Raw genomic sequence first — 17,756 nt, 5'->3', positions numbered from 1 at the left:
GTTAACACCACTTCCTTTCCCCCACCTCCCCCTCGCTCCCATGTCCCCCTGGAGCCATCGGTCCCATTGTTTCCTCCTCCAGATTGTTTATCCAGCCTACCTTATCTAGCTAGAGTTTTCCAGTCGAGTCTGATGGGGTGCCACACCTTGGACCCAAAGTCTATTTTTGGTATTCCCCGGGCACTTCCCTGCTCTGCTCCCCTTGCTATTCTGTTTTGCCTCGGTGTGGTGCAGTCAGATCAGGCACAATCCCATACTGTGTCTCCAGTGTTGTCCCCTGTAGGACTATGGGTCAGTGTGGGATGTCCTGTGTCATCGTGGGGCCGGTCATATGGTCCTCTCTGTGCATTGGCTGCTCTGAGCAGGGATATCGTCCTCAAAGTTTAGTGGGCCAGGATGTGCTCCACTCTCTTCCTGCCCCTTCATTTGCTCCTGCTTCCTTCTGGGTATGGCAGGTCAGTTCCTTTCCTCCACCAGAAGGTCTAGTGTTGTTCTCTGTGGCACAAACTTCCAGGGTGGGGGTCAGGCTGGTTTTGGTTGGGGCCGGCCGGCCCGGTAGTCCAGTCTTTTCATGGATTCCTCCACGTGTTACGTTGCCCTCCTGGTTTGGCATGTCATGGTGGAGTCCGTATGCACACTCCAGGGTGTATTGTTCTTTTTAACAGGCAGGGATTTTTGTTTGTTTGATTTTTTAAGGTGTTTGTCTTTGTTTCAGTCACAACTAGTAGAACTTTCCAGAACTCTGAAAAGCTGAAAAAGAGTCCCACCAGTATTTCTCTGGCGTTCAGTCCACAGTGCGATTGTTACTATTTTCTTCACAGAGCAGAGTTTTAGGCTTTAGTCTCCTACCATATTTGCTTCCATACAGCTCCAGGGAAGAAAGTATAGATGTGGATGCTAGATGTTTAATATAGCAACAAAAAAAATCGAAAGCAACTGAGTTTTTAAATAACCTAAGGGGGGCGGTGGTAAGATACCAACCCCAACTCGTTGTCGTTGAGTGGATTCTGACTCATGGTGAATCCATGTGTTATGAGCAGGGCTGCCCCAGAACATTCTGGACTGTAATCTCCGAGCCACAAGGAGCCAGCACTCGACAGTTAGCCTCAATGGTGATGGTCTGCCACGCCTAGTGCGAGCTCAGAACCAAGGCCTCGTGAGCCACTTCCCTTCAGAGGAGAGCCAGGAAACCGTGCGACTCTAGCCCCTCCTGGGTCCCAGTCAACCCGATGGCAACCACCCCCAACCCTCATCTCCACGGAAGCAGATCACTAGGCCGTTTTTTTCCGAGAAGCTGCTGGGTGGGTTGGAATCACAACTGGCACGAGTGCAAAATGTTTGTGCCACTTCAGGAGCTATTGAAATGGCCTACTGTGCTGGTCTTGTGCCACGGACTTGATTCAGACAGCGGTTCTCAACCTGTGGGTCGCGGCCCCTTTGGGGGTCGAACGGGCCTTTCATAGGGGTCGCCTTAGACTATCGGAAAACACATTATTGCCGATGGTCTTAAGAACCAAGACCCCACTCTGTCTCCAGGCTGTCGGCCCACATGCAGATATGCTGATCTGGTGAGAAAGAAGCTATCTCAACCTTTGCACTGACTGGCTTTTTACATGTACTGTCGCAAAATGTAGCAATGCAGTTTACTGTTGTTACATTTAGACTGCTACCCATGCTACATCATGTTCAAGACAAAATTTCATTTATTTGTCATTAGAAATAAATATTTCACAATATGTAATTACATATTGTTTTTGTGATGAAGCACTATGCTTTCATGATGTTCAATTTGTAACACTGAAAATACATCCTGCATATCGGATATTTACATGATGATTCATAACAGTAGCAAAATGACAGTTAGGAAGTAACCACGAAAATAAGTTTATGATTGTGGGGGTCACCACCACATGAGTAACTGTATGAGAGGGTTGCGGCATTCGGGAGGTTGAGAACCACTGCTCTAGGACATCGATCTGCCCCCTAGCATCAAGTCAATTCTGGGGGTGAGCAACCGTGCGTATGGTTTACTGGTCTGTAAATCGTGTCGTGAGCAAATAGCCTCCTCTTTCTCCCCAGGAACAGCTGGTGAGTTTCAACTGCCAGCCTAGTGATTGGCAATGCAGTACCCATAGCACCACCTGGGCTCCTTAAGCCACCTCTGTAAAAACAAACTTGCTGCCATCAAGTTGATTCTGCTCCTGGCGTCCCTGTAGGACACAGTAGAACTGTCCCTGTGGGTTTCCCAGGCTATCCATCTTTATGGGAGTAGGAAGCCTCTTCTTTCTTCTGCAGTGACGGGTGGTTTTGAACTGCTGACCTTATGGTTATCAGCCCAAATCATAAGCTGCTGTATCACCAGTGCACCTTCAGCCACTCAAAGGAGGCTAAATAGAACATTTCCCTTTTGAGAGTGATGAGGGCAATGAATGTACAGGTGTGCTTTACACAATTGACGTGTGTATGGATTGTGATAAGAGTTGTATGAGCCCCTAATAAAATGATTAATAAAAAAAAAAAAAGAACATTTCCTTGTCAATTGCTCTGTGTGTTTTAGGCAGACCTCTTGTGCCTCTTACAGGCAACCTCGTGTTTGGGGGTGCTTTCCTGACCTAATGAGAAGTGGTGATCAGCCAGGAATGCTGAACTTATTAAGCTTCACTGGGACATGTGACCTCACGCTCCCACCCTGAGACAGGATCAGTGTGGGGGCGGAGAGGGGCTGGAGGGAAGGGCTAGGAGAGAGAAGGAGACGGCAACAGCCCTGCAGAGACTCACTCAGGGAAAGGCTAGATGCAAAGTGGAATCCAACATAACCCTTCTAGGAGCCGCCTGCACCACATGCTTCTCAGGGTTTCTTGGGAAGTGGTTAGCAAACTGCAGTTTGTTTACACACCTGAATATGAGCTTGCTCAGTGGTCTAAGGTTACAAACATTGGCAAATTCTATCGAAGTGTTGACTCACGGGCATCCACCTTTAGAATTCAAGGTGATAAAATGGGACATTATGTTTCAAATCCTGGGCAACAGTTCAGCTTATGATTACAAAACTGCCCAAATCTGCCATAAAAGCTCTACAGCCCAGTGCAGTGCTGCCACTCTGCCTTCTGACCATCCAGGACCTTGTTCTCCACAGGATGGGTCCGTTCCTGCCCCTGGCGCTCTGCGCCCTGGCCGCTTGCTGTGGGGCGAGGTCCCCACCTCTGATGCCACTGAAGCCCCCGCTTCTCTTACGGGGCTGCAATGACTCCGACGTGCTGGCCATGGCAGACTTTGCCCTACAAGGCATCAACAAGGACCGGAAGGATGGCTACGTGCTCAGCCTGAACCGAGTCAGCAACGTCCAGGAATACAGAGAGGCGGTGAGGGTCCCTCTGGAATGTGTGTATGGAGATCTCCTGGGGTGGGACTTGAGACGCAGGCTGGGAGGTGTTTTCCAGAAAGCTAGCCCAGTGGAGAAGGCCTTTCTGTCCCCTGCCCCACTTGTCACAATGCTCCTGTTGTCATTAGGAAGAAGGGCTACCAAGGATCCTCTTCCAGCCAACACTCGCTCAGGATTCAACAGTGCTGACAGATTCATCAAAGCATCGTATCCCTTGGCTCTGCCATCCAGCAGGTCCGTAGGGGTTTCTGCTTCCTATCAATTGTGGTGCATCTCTTCACTCTGTCCCACAGGAGAGACCGGGATCCCTGTATTATCTCACTCTGGATGTTGTGGATACTTACTGCCACGTACTCAGCAAGAAGTCATGGAAGGACTGTAACGTGAGGCACCTGCATGACAGGGTAAGTGCTCGTTCTCAGTGGTTCTCGGGAGAGAAGGTAGACTGCCCTCTTCCCACAGGATGGGAATGTCTGTCTTCGTGTCGGGAACCCTCTTCATAATCCCCTTATCAGCGTGCCTATGCACTTCTGCTAACGCCACAAGCAGGAAAGCATGTTAAAGCAGAGAGGGTTCCAGAATGCTCAGGGGTTACGGAGGCTAGAATTAAAAAGTTACCCCAAAATTGCTCAGTGAGTTGCACTCCTCTACTTCCAGGACCTTTCTGCAGGCTTCAAACCAGTGGTTAGAACACAAAAAAAGCGTGTGCTCCTAAGGTAGACAAAAGCTTAATGATTTAGTTGGGTTTATGCGCTGGGCTGCCAACCACACGATTGGTGGCTTAAGCTGACCAGTTGCTCTGCAGGAGAAAGATGGACTGTCCACTCCTAGATGGATTTACAGCCTCAGAAGCCCACAGGGCAGGTTGACTCTCTCTTCTCAGGTCACTGTGAATCAGAATTGAGTCAATGTCGAGGATGAGTCTAGTTTGGATAGAAGCGAGGGAGGAAGAGCTTTGGGGTTTTTTATTGTGTTTGAGTGACATGAGGCCAAGGTCATAGGACAGGGCTCCTGAAATCACAGACTCCAACGTACTTTGAAACTGATTATTTTATGAGGATTATAGAAGAAGTTTGAAAACAATATCAGGGTTCTTTTGCTATTCACTTATTCTGGGTTTATTTCCATTTATTGATATGAAGCTTTGAAAGACAAGTTCCAAACACTGATGTAAATGTGTGTAAGTAAACTCTGACTGAGATATCTTTTTCTGGTCATTTAACCAAATTTATCAAACAATACATTTCTGATTTTGGAAACAAAAACAAATCTCCAAGTTAAAACAGCAACAATGATTAAGATTGGCTTCCATGATAAACATGGAATGGGTAAAATTTTAAACTGTGATTCAAAATCCATAAGCCGTAAGATTTTAAAAACATGGCAAATTTGATGACATTCAAATAAAACAAGGCACATTTTTATCTGTGGGGAAACAATAAAAGCCAATCTAAGAGAAATGGCAAACAAACAACCAACCAAAAAAAGAAAAACTGTGATTTCCCTCCTTGTGAATGATGTTTCCCTTGGTCATGCTAACAACTTTAACAAACTGAAAGTTGCCTAAGAAGTCGATCGTGATAGAAGTTCAGTTTTCACTCCTCTGTAGTTTGAGTTAGGAGTTCCTGATCAAAGAGGGGCGTTTCCCTTGAGCAAGGAGGTTTAAAGCTCCAGCTTCCTGGCACACTGTGACTGTAGGCTTCGCCATCCTCCACCATGGCCTCCCTGAGGCCCTGTTTATCTGTGAAAGATAAGGAGCAGGGCCGGTAGGGGACACCAGGGACACCTGCATGGGCCATACCTAACAGGGATGCATCTACAAACTCACCCCGAACTATGAGGGAACCCGGAGGCATATAGCTGCTTCCCAGCAGGAACAGGTCAAAGCAACGTGATGCTTAGCTGCCAGTTCTCTTCCAACCAAAACAACCACACAGCACCTTAAGTTTCATCTTACTTTCTAAAAAATAACTTTGGCTATTTTTTTAAAAACATGTTTTCATAAATGGTATTTGTTTGATTCCAGGAGTATGGTCAATGCAAAGCCATGTTTTATGTTAATCGGCCAAGAAGGGTTCTCCATTTATTGGCCTATAACTGTACAATTCGCCCAGGTAAGAGATCACTTTGATTTGGTTCACTTTAATAAATGATAGAGAAAGAGCATTAAGCAGGACTATGACAAGAATATAATATAGGTTTCCTTTCAACCTTAGTTTCCTCTTTATTCCCACATCAAGTTTTTAATATTTCCAATACTGGCCTCCCATCTGAAATGCATCCTATATTACTCTACTGCTCACAATTGATCTTCTCAAAGAACCTTCAAAATTTCCTCATAAAATCCAAAACTTTTAGTTAACCATAAATGGCACAATGTCTACAATTGGTCCCCAAACTCCTCTCTAGCTCGATCTCTTTTTACTTCCCTGTCTTCACCTGAGTCCACACCACGCACTTGGTGCTTCACTGTTTTCTGAACATCCATCACACTGCCAATCTTTGCTTTTTGGTTATGCCTGCCTTTCTTCTGAACAAACCTTTCCAGAGGACATCTGTCTTTGGAACACTAACTTACGAGTTAGATGCTACAGGAGATGTTAGGGACTAACAGATGAATAAGCTATGACAATCACGAAAGTCTAACCTTGAAAGGAACTCAGCCTGCTTTACAGACCCAATGATGATCAACGATCTCGACTTCATTGGAGAAAAAAATGGCCATATCAATATACTATATGTTATGTTGTTAAATTAAATTCCTACATTTTTTTTTAATTTTCTATTTCATTGTTTGTATAAACAGTTTTATTGAGACATAATCCAAATATCATACAATTCAATAACATTCAATCATATCAAGAAGTTTTGTACAATCATTACTATTTTGTTTTAATTTTTTAATATGATTTCCCTTTTTTCAAAATTTGAATTTTAAATTTTGAATGAATGTCAGTGGAAATCCTGCCCCTAACACATCATCACAGGTCCGGTAGGTGCAATTGTACGGTTAATATATATATATATAAAGATTATAGTAAAGTCATAGAGTGCATGAGAGATTGAAATAATGGAGTCAGACACATTTCATACTAGCAATGCTCACCTCAGCCCTGCTTGATGGTCCATGTGGAGATAGGGGGAGGGAAGGAGGACAAGGGGAAAGGGAACAGGGGAGTGAGGACCAGAGAGGAGAAGGGGAACCAATGAGAGTCCAAGGGAGGAGGCAAGAGAGAGCTCTCTATTGCTAACCCAGGCCTTTGAGCTGGAGTGCAAACCCATTAATTACAGGTAAAGACATATGTCACAGGAAGGGGTTGCACTATAGGTACTACAGCAATGAGAGGGGGACAATCTAGGGATATACGTGCAATAGGAAGAGGAGAGATTGGGGGTATACATGTGACAAGATGGGTGGATCCTAGATTCAGGATGGCAGCCTAGCTTTGGATGTCACTGAGACAGTTTGACCTGTTCTCTGGATCTCCATAGAAACCATTATCAGTAGGGGGTAAACCCCACCTACAGGAACCAAGCTAATGGTCTCAAGCCTTTAGAGAGAAGTAGCACATTGTCCTTAGCAGCAGGGAGCGGGGCCTACCTGTAGTCTGGCAACTGACTGCCTTCAGGGAGGTAGTTTGACAATCATTTATCATTAGCTGCAAGTAATGTCCTAAGTCTAACATATTTGGGGGAAACGACTTGGGAGAAATCTTTCATTTCAGACTATCAGCTCTGTATGCAACAGTTCAAACCACTCATCAACCATCACCACCCCCACCCCCCATAATCTCTCTCACCCCCACTGCCCTGACTTCTCTTCTCCCTGTCATGGATCTCTATCCTCTTGTTATCCAGATCAATACCTGTCACCCATCCAATCCATTGCTTCATCTGCTCACCTGTGTCCTCTTCCACAGAGAACTGTTTTCTTTGTCTTAGTGTTTATCCTTCTAGTTGTGGTCTCCTCCACTATTTATTTTCCTGTGATTGTTTAGGAGCATAGAGGTGTTATGAGTGAGTGAAGACCATTCATGTCATGAGGGGTTTCATAGTTCCATCACTGGACTTTTAGGACACACAGTATTCCATTGTGTGCATGTACCAAAGTTTCCTTATGCAGTCTTCTACTGGTGAGCATTTAGACATTTCCCAATTTCTTGCTCTAGTGACCTGTGCTACCCGGAACAGGAGAGTGCATATGTTTGCTTCTGTCCTGTCTCTTACTGCTTTAGGATATCTCCCGAGCAGAAGTATTGCTGGCTCTTATGGACTTTCTATTCCCAATGTTTTGAGGTAGCATCAGATCACTTTCTACAATGGTTGCACATATTTATGGACCCACCAGCAGTGTATGAGCCTTTCAATATCTCTGTATCCTCTACAGCATTGTTGTTTTCTTTAGCATTGGATTGTCTTTGTTGGTGTAGGGTGATGCATCATGGATGTTTTGATTGGCATCTCCTGGTGGCTAATGGGCATTTTTCCATGTGTTTGTTAGCCATTGCATGTGGTTTCTGGTGAACTGTCTTCAAGTACTTTGCCCACTTTTTAAGTAGATTATTCATGTTTTCCTTAATGAGGCATTGCAGTTGACAAATATATTGATGCAAACGATGGGGGTTGGAGAGGAGACCCAAAGCCCATCTGTAGACAATTGGACATCCCCTCACAGAAGGGTCACAAGGAAGGAACAAGTCAGCCAGGGTGCACCATAGCACCAACAGAACACACAACATTCCTCTAGTTCTTTAATGTTTCCTCCCCCACCACCCCAGTATCATGACCCCAGTTCTACCTTACAAGTCCGGCTAGACTGGAACATGTACAACGGCACAGATAAGAGCTCTCAACACACAGAATCCAGGACAGATAAAGCCCTCAGGAACAGTAATGGGAGTAGTGATACCATGAGCGTAGGGGGAAAGTAGAGAAGGGGGAGAAATGAGGAACCGATTACAATGATCAATATATAACACCCTCACCCCCCTGACTAGGGTGATGAACAGCAGAAACATGTGCTAAGGGGAAACTGGATGATGTAAGATATGAAAATAATAATAATTTATCATTTATCAGGGGTCCATGAGGGTGAGAGGGTGGGGGGTGGAGGGGACAAAAGAAGGGCTCAAGTAGAAAGAAAATTTTGAAAATGATAATGGTAACATATGTACAAATGTGTTTGACACAATTAATGTATGGATTGTGATAAGAGCTATAAGAGCCCCCAATAAATTGATTTATTAATTTTTTAAAAGGAGGTATTGTAGTTTTCTATAGATTTTAGAGATTCGTTCCTTGTCTGTGTCATTGCAAAAGAGTGTTTCCCAGTCTCTGGGTTTTCATGATACTTTTTGATGAAGTCTTGATGTCTTGTACCGTGTGTGCTTCCTTCATTGTGTTTGATCGTAGGTTTATGCCCTGCAAGGAGGCACTTAAGGTTTTTTTTCATATTTCCTCGTACGTGATCTTCATTACTCTGGAATTTACATTTAGGTGTCTAATCCACCTTGGTTTTATTTTTGTGCCTGTGTGAGGTATGAGTCCTATTTCATTCTTCTGCAGATGGTGATTCAATTTTGCCAGCCACTATTTGTTGAAAAAACTATCTCTTTTCTATTAGGTGTTTTTGTTTTGTTCCTTTGACAAAGATTGGTTGCCTGTAGGTAGATGTGTTTGTTTCTAGATTTATTATTCTATTCCATTTGTGTATGTCCTTATCATTGTACCAGTATCAAGCTATTTTGACTACTGTGGTTGTGTAATAGGGTTTGAGGTTGGACCATAAGAGGCCTCCTTGTTTGTTCTTCTTAAGAAGTTCTTTGCTGCCTGCTCTGGCACACACACACACACACACACACACACACACACACACACGCGAAACCAAAAGCTTGCACAACACAGCAGCAAGGGGAGCAAACCAACAAAATTCCTGAGGAATCCTGAAAATAGACTTCTGACTCAGGGGGCAGGGCTTGGCAGCTCATCATACCTGATCAGAAAACATTCATAAAGATCAGCAGACAGGCCTGGAACTATTTATAGGCTTTTTTTCCTTCTATATCTATATAAGATGGACAAGATAAACAATCCCAAGGAGAAAACAACAAGACTGAGGAGGATGCAGGATAACAGGAGGGGGAAGCCAACAAACTCAGGGACAAGGGAAAAACAAGAGATCTAAAATCAATGGCAAGGAGGGCGTAGAATGCCTGGTGGGGTTTGATCAAGTGCAGTGTAGCCAAGAGAAACTACAGAGAGCTGAATAAAGGTCGGACATGTTAGAGGGACACCAGGAAAGTAAAAGGAAATAGAGGAAAGAAGTAGGGGGCAAAATACATTTATAAAGGTATAAATATAAGCATGTATATATGTACTATGATTTATGAGGTTGAAACTCATTAGGAGTATTCTTTGTAAATAGGTCTCCTTTATTTCAATAGTTAATGGAAGAAAGATTCACAGCATGTGCCCTGATTGCCCGAAACCCACCTCCATTGATGTGGCTGATGTGTCCAATCAGCACGTTCTGGAAGCTGCCTCTGAGTCTCTTGGAAAATACAACAGTGAGAGCCCATCGAAGCAGTTTTCTCTTGTCAAAATTACCAGGGCTTCCAGCCAGGTAAGTCTAAAATGCCCAAGTCAGTGATAGATAAGCTGTATCTCACACTCTTATATAGATTCTTAAGCTAAGTGTAGACTAACAAGACTCTCTTTTTGATACTCAAAGAGTTTTCACTATATCTTTACTTTGATAGCTCTAAGCACATTCTGTGTGTTTTGGTTTTTCACTTATTCCATGCCATTTTCATAAGAGGAACATGACTTGATGGAGCCCTTATTGGCCTTTGGGCAAAAAATGGTAATGGACTCATTGTCTCCTTGGGGTTCTGTTTAGGTTCACTATTTCAGCCCTGCTGGCATAGGGCTGCAATCCACAAGTTCAGCAGTTCAAAACTACTAGCTGCCCCTCAGAGGAAAGATGGCGTTTTCTACTCCTATAAAGAGTTACAGTCTCGGAAACCTGCAGGGGCAGTTCTTCCCTGTCCTAGAGGGTCTCTATGAGTCGGCATTGACGCAATGGTAGTGAGAGATGCAACATTTAGCAAGTCAACTTCCACTTCCTGTTAAGGCCTGAAGTGATACTTCTGTGGACTCAGGGAAATTGAGGTGTATTAGTATTGGGATTGTGCTGATATCTCTATCAAATGGAGAAAATTTTATGTAACAGACTATTCTAGTTGGGGAGGCGAGGGAGGAGCTCACCAAGGGGAAAAATTTAGGGCCCACTCAAATTTGCTTAAAAGAAACAAAGGTACAGATCTGGTGATTATATTTTCTAGATAACAAATCACAAAACATGGTTTGATCAGTAGGAAGACTTGTAGAGACAACAGACGACATGTGTTGATACTCACCCTAAGGATGTTTGATTTCTATAGATGCAGTATCTCTAAATTGTTCATGGAAAGACTTGATTGATTTTTCTCAACTCTTGTTTTAACAGTGGGTGTTTGGCCCTGCTTACTTTGTGGAATATTTGATTGCAGAGTCACCATGTCTCAAATCTCAGGTGTGCGTACTTTCAATCCCTGCCTCTCTGGTGAGTATTTCAGAGTGTCTTTGTAATTGATTTGTGTTCACAAACCATCTATATGTATTTGCTGAGCATCAATAATGTAAAAGATATTGTAAAGCTTGAGGGGTTTTGTTTATTTTTATTTTCATGTCCAAGAGCTTACTGAGCAGTTAGAAATAAGGCAGATCCAGGCACAAAAATAAGAGATTGTAGTCAACAAGGTGATGCAATTGCAAAAAGGAATCATAGGAGGTTGTGAAAAACATGAGTACAACCAGAATGTCCTCAGGAGATGGTGATGGGCCTTCTTGGATCTGGATAAATTCCATTATGTGTAGAATATATTATAGTGTTCCATTCCAGAGACTACCTTTTAAGAAGAACAAAATCAAGCAGACCTTTATTCAAAGGATGGGGAGGGAGCCTTGAACCATCTGCAAAGACATGTGGGAATGTAAACTGGCACAGTGCATTCAAGCTCAATTGGGCAAAGATAGGCTGCAAGCCTTTCTTCCCCTTACTTAACTATTTATAATAACTGGTTTATTAAGATATGATTTTAAAGCCATAACATTTCACCTCTTAAGGTAAAAAATTCAGTGGCTTTTAATACATTGAAATAGTTGGATGATCATCACCGCTATGTAATTTTAGAACTTTTTCATTGTCCTACCAAGAAACTCTATTCATATTAGCAGTTATTGCTTTCCCCTGCTCCCCCTAGGCCCCGAAAACTGCTGATCTAATTTGTTTCCAGGGCTTTGCTTATTCTGAATATTTAAAATACGATAAATTGATTTATATAATCTTTGGTTCATATCTGGCATAGAAAACATTTTATTCAGCATGTGTTCAAGGTTCACCATGTTGTACCTATATTACTGAGCAATATTTTTTGCATGTATATACAATATTTTGTTTATGCATTCATCAGAAGATGGGCATTTGGGTTGTTTGCACAATTTGTCAATTATTAAGAAGCTGCTATGGATGTACATGTGTATATTTCTGTTTCCATTTCTCTTGGGTATATACCTCGGGGTGGAATTGCTGGGACATAGACAAACTCTATGTACAACATTTCTGATTTCTGCACATCCTTGTCAACGTTTGTTATTATTTTTCATTTTTGTTAGAGCTCTTCTATTGGTGTATAAGTTGACCTTTCATCATGGTTTTGAATTGCATTTCCTTGATTGGCTATTTGTATGTCTTCTTTGGAAAATTCAAATCCTTTACCCATTCAAAAAAAGTTTGCCTCTTTGTTTAAAAATTTTAAGAGTTCTTTATATATTCTGGACAAAATCTTCTTCATCAGATGTATGACTTCTAAATATTTTCTCCCAGTCTCTGGTTTAATTTTATATTTGCTTCAAAGCAAAAGAGGTTTTTGTTTTTATAAAGTCCAGTTTATCTACGTCTTATATTGTGTGTTATTGTAGTATTGTATATATATTAAAAAATGCTTAATTCAAGGTCACACAAATTTACTTCTATGATTCTTTCTGAAAGTTTTATAGCTTTAGCACTTACATGTGGCTCAGTGATTAATTTTTAGTTTGTTTTTATATATGGTGTGAGGTAGGGATCCAACTTTATCCTTTGACGTGTGGACACCCAGCTGTCCCAGTATCTTCTGTGGAAAAGTGTATACCTCATGAGGCTGTTTTGTCATACTTGTTGAACATCAATTGAACTGAAATTTCTGGGTTTAGTTCTGAAATCTCAATGATATTCCATTGATTTCTATTTCTAGTCTTATACAAGTGCCACATTATCTGAATAATTGTAGCATTATAATAATTTTTGAAAGTAGGAAGTTTAAGCTCTCTTACTTTGTTGTTAGTGTTCAACATTGCCTTGGTTATTCGGAATCCCTTGCATTTCCACATACAATTTAGGATAGGCCCGTTGGTTGCTACAAAAAAGTCACTCCTAATTTTGATAGGAATTGCATTGACCAAAAATAAATTTAGAAAGGACTGTCATCTTAACAAAGTATTGTCTTCCAGTACATGAAAATGGAATGTCTTTTTATTTACGGAGGATTTCTTTAGCTTCTTTCAATGATACTTTATAGTTTTTAGTGTGTAAGCTTTATATTTCATTTGGTAAGTTTATTTCTAGATATTCTCTTTGATGTATTCAATTGTCTTCTCAATTTCATTTACAGATTGTTCATTGCAAATATATAGATTTATAAAATATAAAAATATTTTAAAAATTAAATATTTTAAAAAACATATTGACTTGATAGCCTGTAACTTCATGAATGCGCTTATTAGTTCTGCTAATTTTTTTAAAAAAACATTTTATTAGGGGCTCATACAACTCTTATCACAATCCATACACACATCAATTGTGTAAAGCGCATTTGTACATCATTCTCAAAACATTTTCTCTCCACTTAAACCCGCGACATTAGGTCCTCATTTTCCCCTTCCCTCCCCGCTCCCCCCTCCCTCATGAGCCCTCGATAGTTTATAAATTGTTATTTTGCCCTATCTTGCCCTGTCCGACGTCTCCCCTCACCCACTTTTGTGTTGTCTGTCCCCCAGGGAGGAGGTCACATATAGTCCCTTGTAATCCGTTCCCTCCTTCCTACCCAGTCTCCCTCCACCCTCCCTGTTTTGCCACTAACACCACTGGTCCTGTAGGGCTCATCTGCCCTGGATTCCCTGTATTTTCAGTTCCTATCTGTACCAGTGTAGCTCCTCTGGTGTAGCCAGCCTTGCAAGGTCGAATTCTAGTCATGGTAGTGGGCGGGGAGGAAACATTTAAGAACTAGAGGAAAGTTGTATTTCTCATCGTTGTTACATCGCACCCTGACTGGCTCATCTCCTCCCCGAGACCCCTCTGCAAGGGGATCTCCAGTGGCCTACTCATGGGCTCTGGGTCTCCACTCCGCACTCCCCCCATCATTCACTATGGTAAGATTTTTTGTTCTGATGATGCCTTATACCTGATCCCTTCGACACCTCGTGGTTGCATAGGCTGGTGTGCTTCTTCCATGTGCACTTTGTTGCTTCTGTGCTTGATGGCCGCTTGATTACCTTCAAGCCTTTAAGACCCCAGATGCTATACTTTTTGATAGCCGGGCACCATCAGCTTTCTTCGCCACATTTGCTTATGCACCCATTTGTCTTCAGTGATCCGTTCGACACCTCGTGATCACACAGGCTGATATGTTGTTCCATTTGGGCTTTGTTGCTTCTGAACTAGATGTCTGTTCTGCTAGTTTTCTATTGTACTCGTTAGGATTTCTACATATAAGATTATACTACTTGCAAATAGTATTTTACTTAATCATGTTCAAGCTGGATACATTTAATTTCTTTTTCTTGCCTAATTTCTCTGATTTAGAACCTCCTGTCCAATATTGTGGAGTGAAAGTAGTGAGAGCAGACACCTTTGTTTTATTCCTGATTTTTTTGGAATGTGTTATTTGTTAGTTTCCTGATTGACCCTTTTATCATTCTTTGTTTCTGGTAGTGTGCTTTTTTATCTGTCTTACAATCAGGTGTTTCCTTGATGTTTTGTGGACACCTTGAGACTCCCTTGTGCTTACTATTTGTATGACTTAACTTTTTTCCATTCATTTATGCTCAACCTATTTATATGTTTGACCCTCAAATATGTCTCTCAAAATCCCTTTGTATCTAGTTAACTGAATATTCTGAATTTTCTCAGGGAACAATTGGAAAAGCACATTTAGCATACTCTGGTGTCTCTCTTCCTCGTAGTTCAACGATGTATTGTGCTGAGTTAGTTAATTGTGCCAACCTGGCCAATAATCACATGTGGGGCTAATTGAAAGGTGGAGGGATAAATGGGTGGTGAGCCTTGCCATTTCACGCTCTGGGGTCTCTTGCTTTGTGATGGTTCCACCAGGGTGCAGCTGCCTTAGCAGTTCCCTGCTTCAGCTTGCAAAACTGACTTCCTACAAGCCATCCCCAAGGAGAAGCCACATGGATCTACCCGATGCAGCCCTGGGTGCTGGAGCAGCCGTGTGGAGATCCCTGCTAGTGCTGAGATGCTTGTTCGTTCACTGACTCAGCTTTCCTCCTGCAGTCGGCATCATTGTCTCTGTTTTGTGAGGTGGAGGACTTTTGGACTGGTGTTGGGTTAATGGGTTAATGTTGAACTTGTGGGCTTGGGCAGCATTGGGTTGGGATGTTTTCGTGATACACACTTCTTTACATAAAACTCTCTTATACATGAGTTGCTGTGGATTGGTTTCTCTAGAGTACCTACACTAATACATGTGCCAATCAAAAAACTTCCCTATTGTTTTCAGTAATAAGACTTGCAGGTATGAAAAGAGATTCTATTCAGTCAATTCTGAATCAAAAATCCTCACATATAATTCTATCTTATATTCCATCCCCCAAATTCTATTTCATGTCATGTAAAGTCTCTTTCCTGATAGTTCAAGGCCAGAATTGAGGACTTGCTATGAGGAAAGGACCAGGGGGTCTGTTTTTTCCTTTCTTTTCTCACTCCGGCTCTTTCTTATAGAATCCTGACTCTTCCAAGTTTGGGAAGAAGGAAAGAGGATTCTGTGAAACATCCTGGTCCACTCTGCTCACTGTGGACCAGATCCAGTGTGGGTTCTCTGAGGTGGCACGGGTGTGGGTTCGCCCAGAGGTTCCTGGAGAGCAAATTGTTTCAGGGGTTGCCTATTATGTCAATCACAGGAAAACGTTGACTGTGTGCAACAAAAGAGGGCCACGTTGATTTTTATTTATGATCATTTTACATGGAGTTGCCATGAGTTGAGATCAACTCGACAGCCACTGATAATGTAACAGTAACAATAATCATAATGCTTACTTGACATTGTATTTTCACTTTCTTTTAGCCGGTTGCTCTTTGTAAAGGTTCTCTGAGTCGAAGACACATTGAAAAGTTTGTCTCAGTGGAATGTGACTTCTTTAAACCAGAGGTATTTTTATGAAATCTAATTATTATGTTTTTGTAGAGAAAAAAAGAGAGTTGTCTGTATTTTAGCTGCCCTTAATCTACTGTCTCCACTGGTTTTTCCAAGAACGATGATTTCCATATTAGTGGCCACACGTTACTGGTCAAAGACTCACCTCACTTTGTCTTACCCCAGGGAAGTCCTGTACAGTCAGGAAGAGCCCTTCAGACACAAGGGCCTGCTAGTTGAGCTGTAATAGGCTTCTGGATATGACAGTGCCCCAAAGAATCCTAACTCAGAACTCTAGGAAGGACTTGTGTCCACAGAAGCATTCAATCCCTTTACAGGAGTCTGTATTGAGCGCTTATATTGAGGCAGCTTGACATAGTTGAGAGGGCAATGGAGATAGGCAATGTGGGTTCCAGTCCGGCTCTGCCACCCGCACTCTGTGTGATCAGAGCCAGTACTTATCTCCATGCATCTCAGTTGCCTTGTGTCTAGAATGGGATTCAAATGTTTTCCTCATTCAGATCCCTGTGAGAAACCTATGGGAGAACCTAGATAAAGGGTCCCTCACAAAGCCTGACACAGAATAAACAATACTGGAATTAAGAACATCACGGGAAACTTAACATAACTCATTTACCGCTCCTGGACTTTTGTCCATGTCTGCAATGGGTAGAACTGCTCAGTAGTTTCTACTGCTCTAGAAGACCTCTGGCTCTTTTTACTCTTTTACTTCTTAAGCCTTCATCTCCCTTTAAACTGCCCCCCCAAGGAATGGTTTAGTTCAATAGCAGTAGGCTGGGGCTTTCCCTATGGGACTCTGCATTAAAAAAAAAATGTGCTCATTTCAGACTCCTGCCCCTGGAGAAGTAAGTGTTGCTGTTAATGCGGAGCCTACAGACCGCCCCAAAGTGGACGCCCTCCAGAAGAAAGACACCACCCTCACCGACTCACCCCCAGAGGCGGAGCCAAAAGGATCAGTCCAATACCTCCCCAAATTGGATGAGGAGAAGCCTGAACAGTCCCAAGAACAGGGTCCTCATGAGGCCTTCCCCGTGCAGCTGGACCTGACCACCAACCCCCTGGGCGAAGACGTGGATATCTCCTTCCTCTTCATGGGGCCCGTGGAGGAGAAGCTGCATGTCCTGCCTTTCCCCAAAGGACACCATAATAATTGCCCAGGGCCAGCCCAAGACCCCGACCCCCTCACCCTCCCCCCATGAGCACACTTGGAGGACTCTTGAGAGGAGGGCTGCCCTGCAAGAGAGGAGAGGTGGTGGGGAAGGAACAGACAGATGGAGAGTTCACACACTGAAAGTGGGCAAATAAAAATTGTCTTTTCATTCACCCTGGTCTTCGTTGTGTTGGTGTAGAGTGGAGATAATGAGACTGACCCTCCCCTTGAGCACTGACTGCATCCCCTCACCTGTCCAAGACCTTGTGCGGTGCAGAGATGCTTCTCTCCGTCATCAATTGCTTGCCCATAAAAGGTTTCAGCCTAGCAACGATGAAACATACAACTTTCCTCTAGTTCTTAAATGCTCCCTACCTGCCCTGCCCGCCCATCCCTCTGCGCCTCCCCTCCCCTATCATGATCCCAATTCTACTTTACTGAGATAGTTTATTGTGCCAGCCTGGCCGATAAACACAAGTGGGATTAACTGAAGGGCAGAGAGATAAATGGCGTGGTGAGCCTCGTCTTTCTCGTCTCTCGCTCTTTGATCATTGGACCAGTGTGAGGCTGCCTTGCTTGTTCTGTGCCTCAATTTAAAGGCTACACTACCTGTGGGACACCTAGCCTGTGGACTGTGTCGCTGTAAGTTGAGGTCCCTTTAAGACATCTCTGGAGTTGGGGACTGGCGGTTGGT

General features: G+C 43.0%; 1 protein-coding gene across 1 annotated transcript; it reads left to right on the top strand.

Moving 5' to 3' along the window:
• Positions 1-3,096: 3,096 nt before the first annotated feature.
• FETUB (fetuin B) lies at positions 3,097-17,235 on the top strand. Its single transcript, XM_045296453.1, has 7 exons — positions 3,097-3,362; positions 3,676-3,786; positions 5,409-5,496; positions 9,826-10,004; positions 10,890-10,985; positions 15,823-15,906; positions 16,740-17,235. The coding sequence occupies exons 1-7, from the start codon at positions 3,138-3,140 to the stop codon at positions 17,109-17,111; spliced, it is 1,155 nt and encodes a 384-aa protein (XP_045152388.1). The 5' UTR covers positions 3,097-3,137; the 3' UTR covers positions 17,112-17,235.
• Positions 17,236-17,756: the final 521 nt, after the last annotated feature.

The sequence above is a fragment of the Echinops telfairi genome, unplaced genomic scaffold, assembly GCF_000313985.2.
Source record: "Echinops telfairi isolate 266 unplaced genomic scaffold, ASM31398v2 ScPeMD7_7407;HRSCAF=8445, whole genome shotgun sequence".
Lineage (NCBI taxonomy): Eukaryota > Metazoa > Chordata > Mammalia > Afrosoricida > Tenrecidae > Echinops > Echinops telfairi.
The sequence above is the reverse complement of the archived record's forward strand: the minus strand, read 5'-3'. Positions and strand labels throughout refer to the sequence as shown.

What these genes read in the sequence shown, in the direction of transcription:
- FETUB (XM_045296453.1), top strand. Translation starts at nt 3,138, where the DNA reads ATGGGTCCGTTCCTGCCCCTGGCGCTCTGCGCCCTGGCCGCTTGCTGT. An exon ending in TGAGGCACCTGCATGACAGG is followed by an intron (nt 3,787 to 5,408) that starts GTAAGTGCTCGT and finishes GTTTGATTCCAG; the next exon opens with GAGTATGGTCAATGCAAAGC. An exon ending in TTTCAATCCCTGCCTCTCTG is followed by an intron (nt 10,986 to 15,822) that starts GTGAGTATTTCA and finishes ACTTTCTTTTAG; the next exon opens with CCGGTTGCTCTTTGTAAAGG.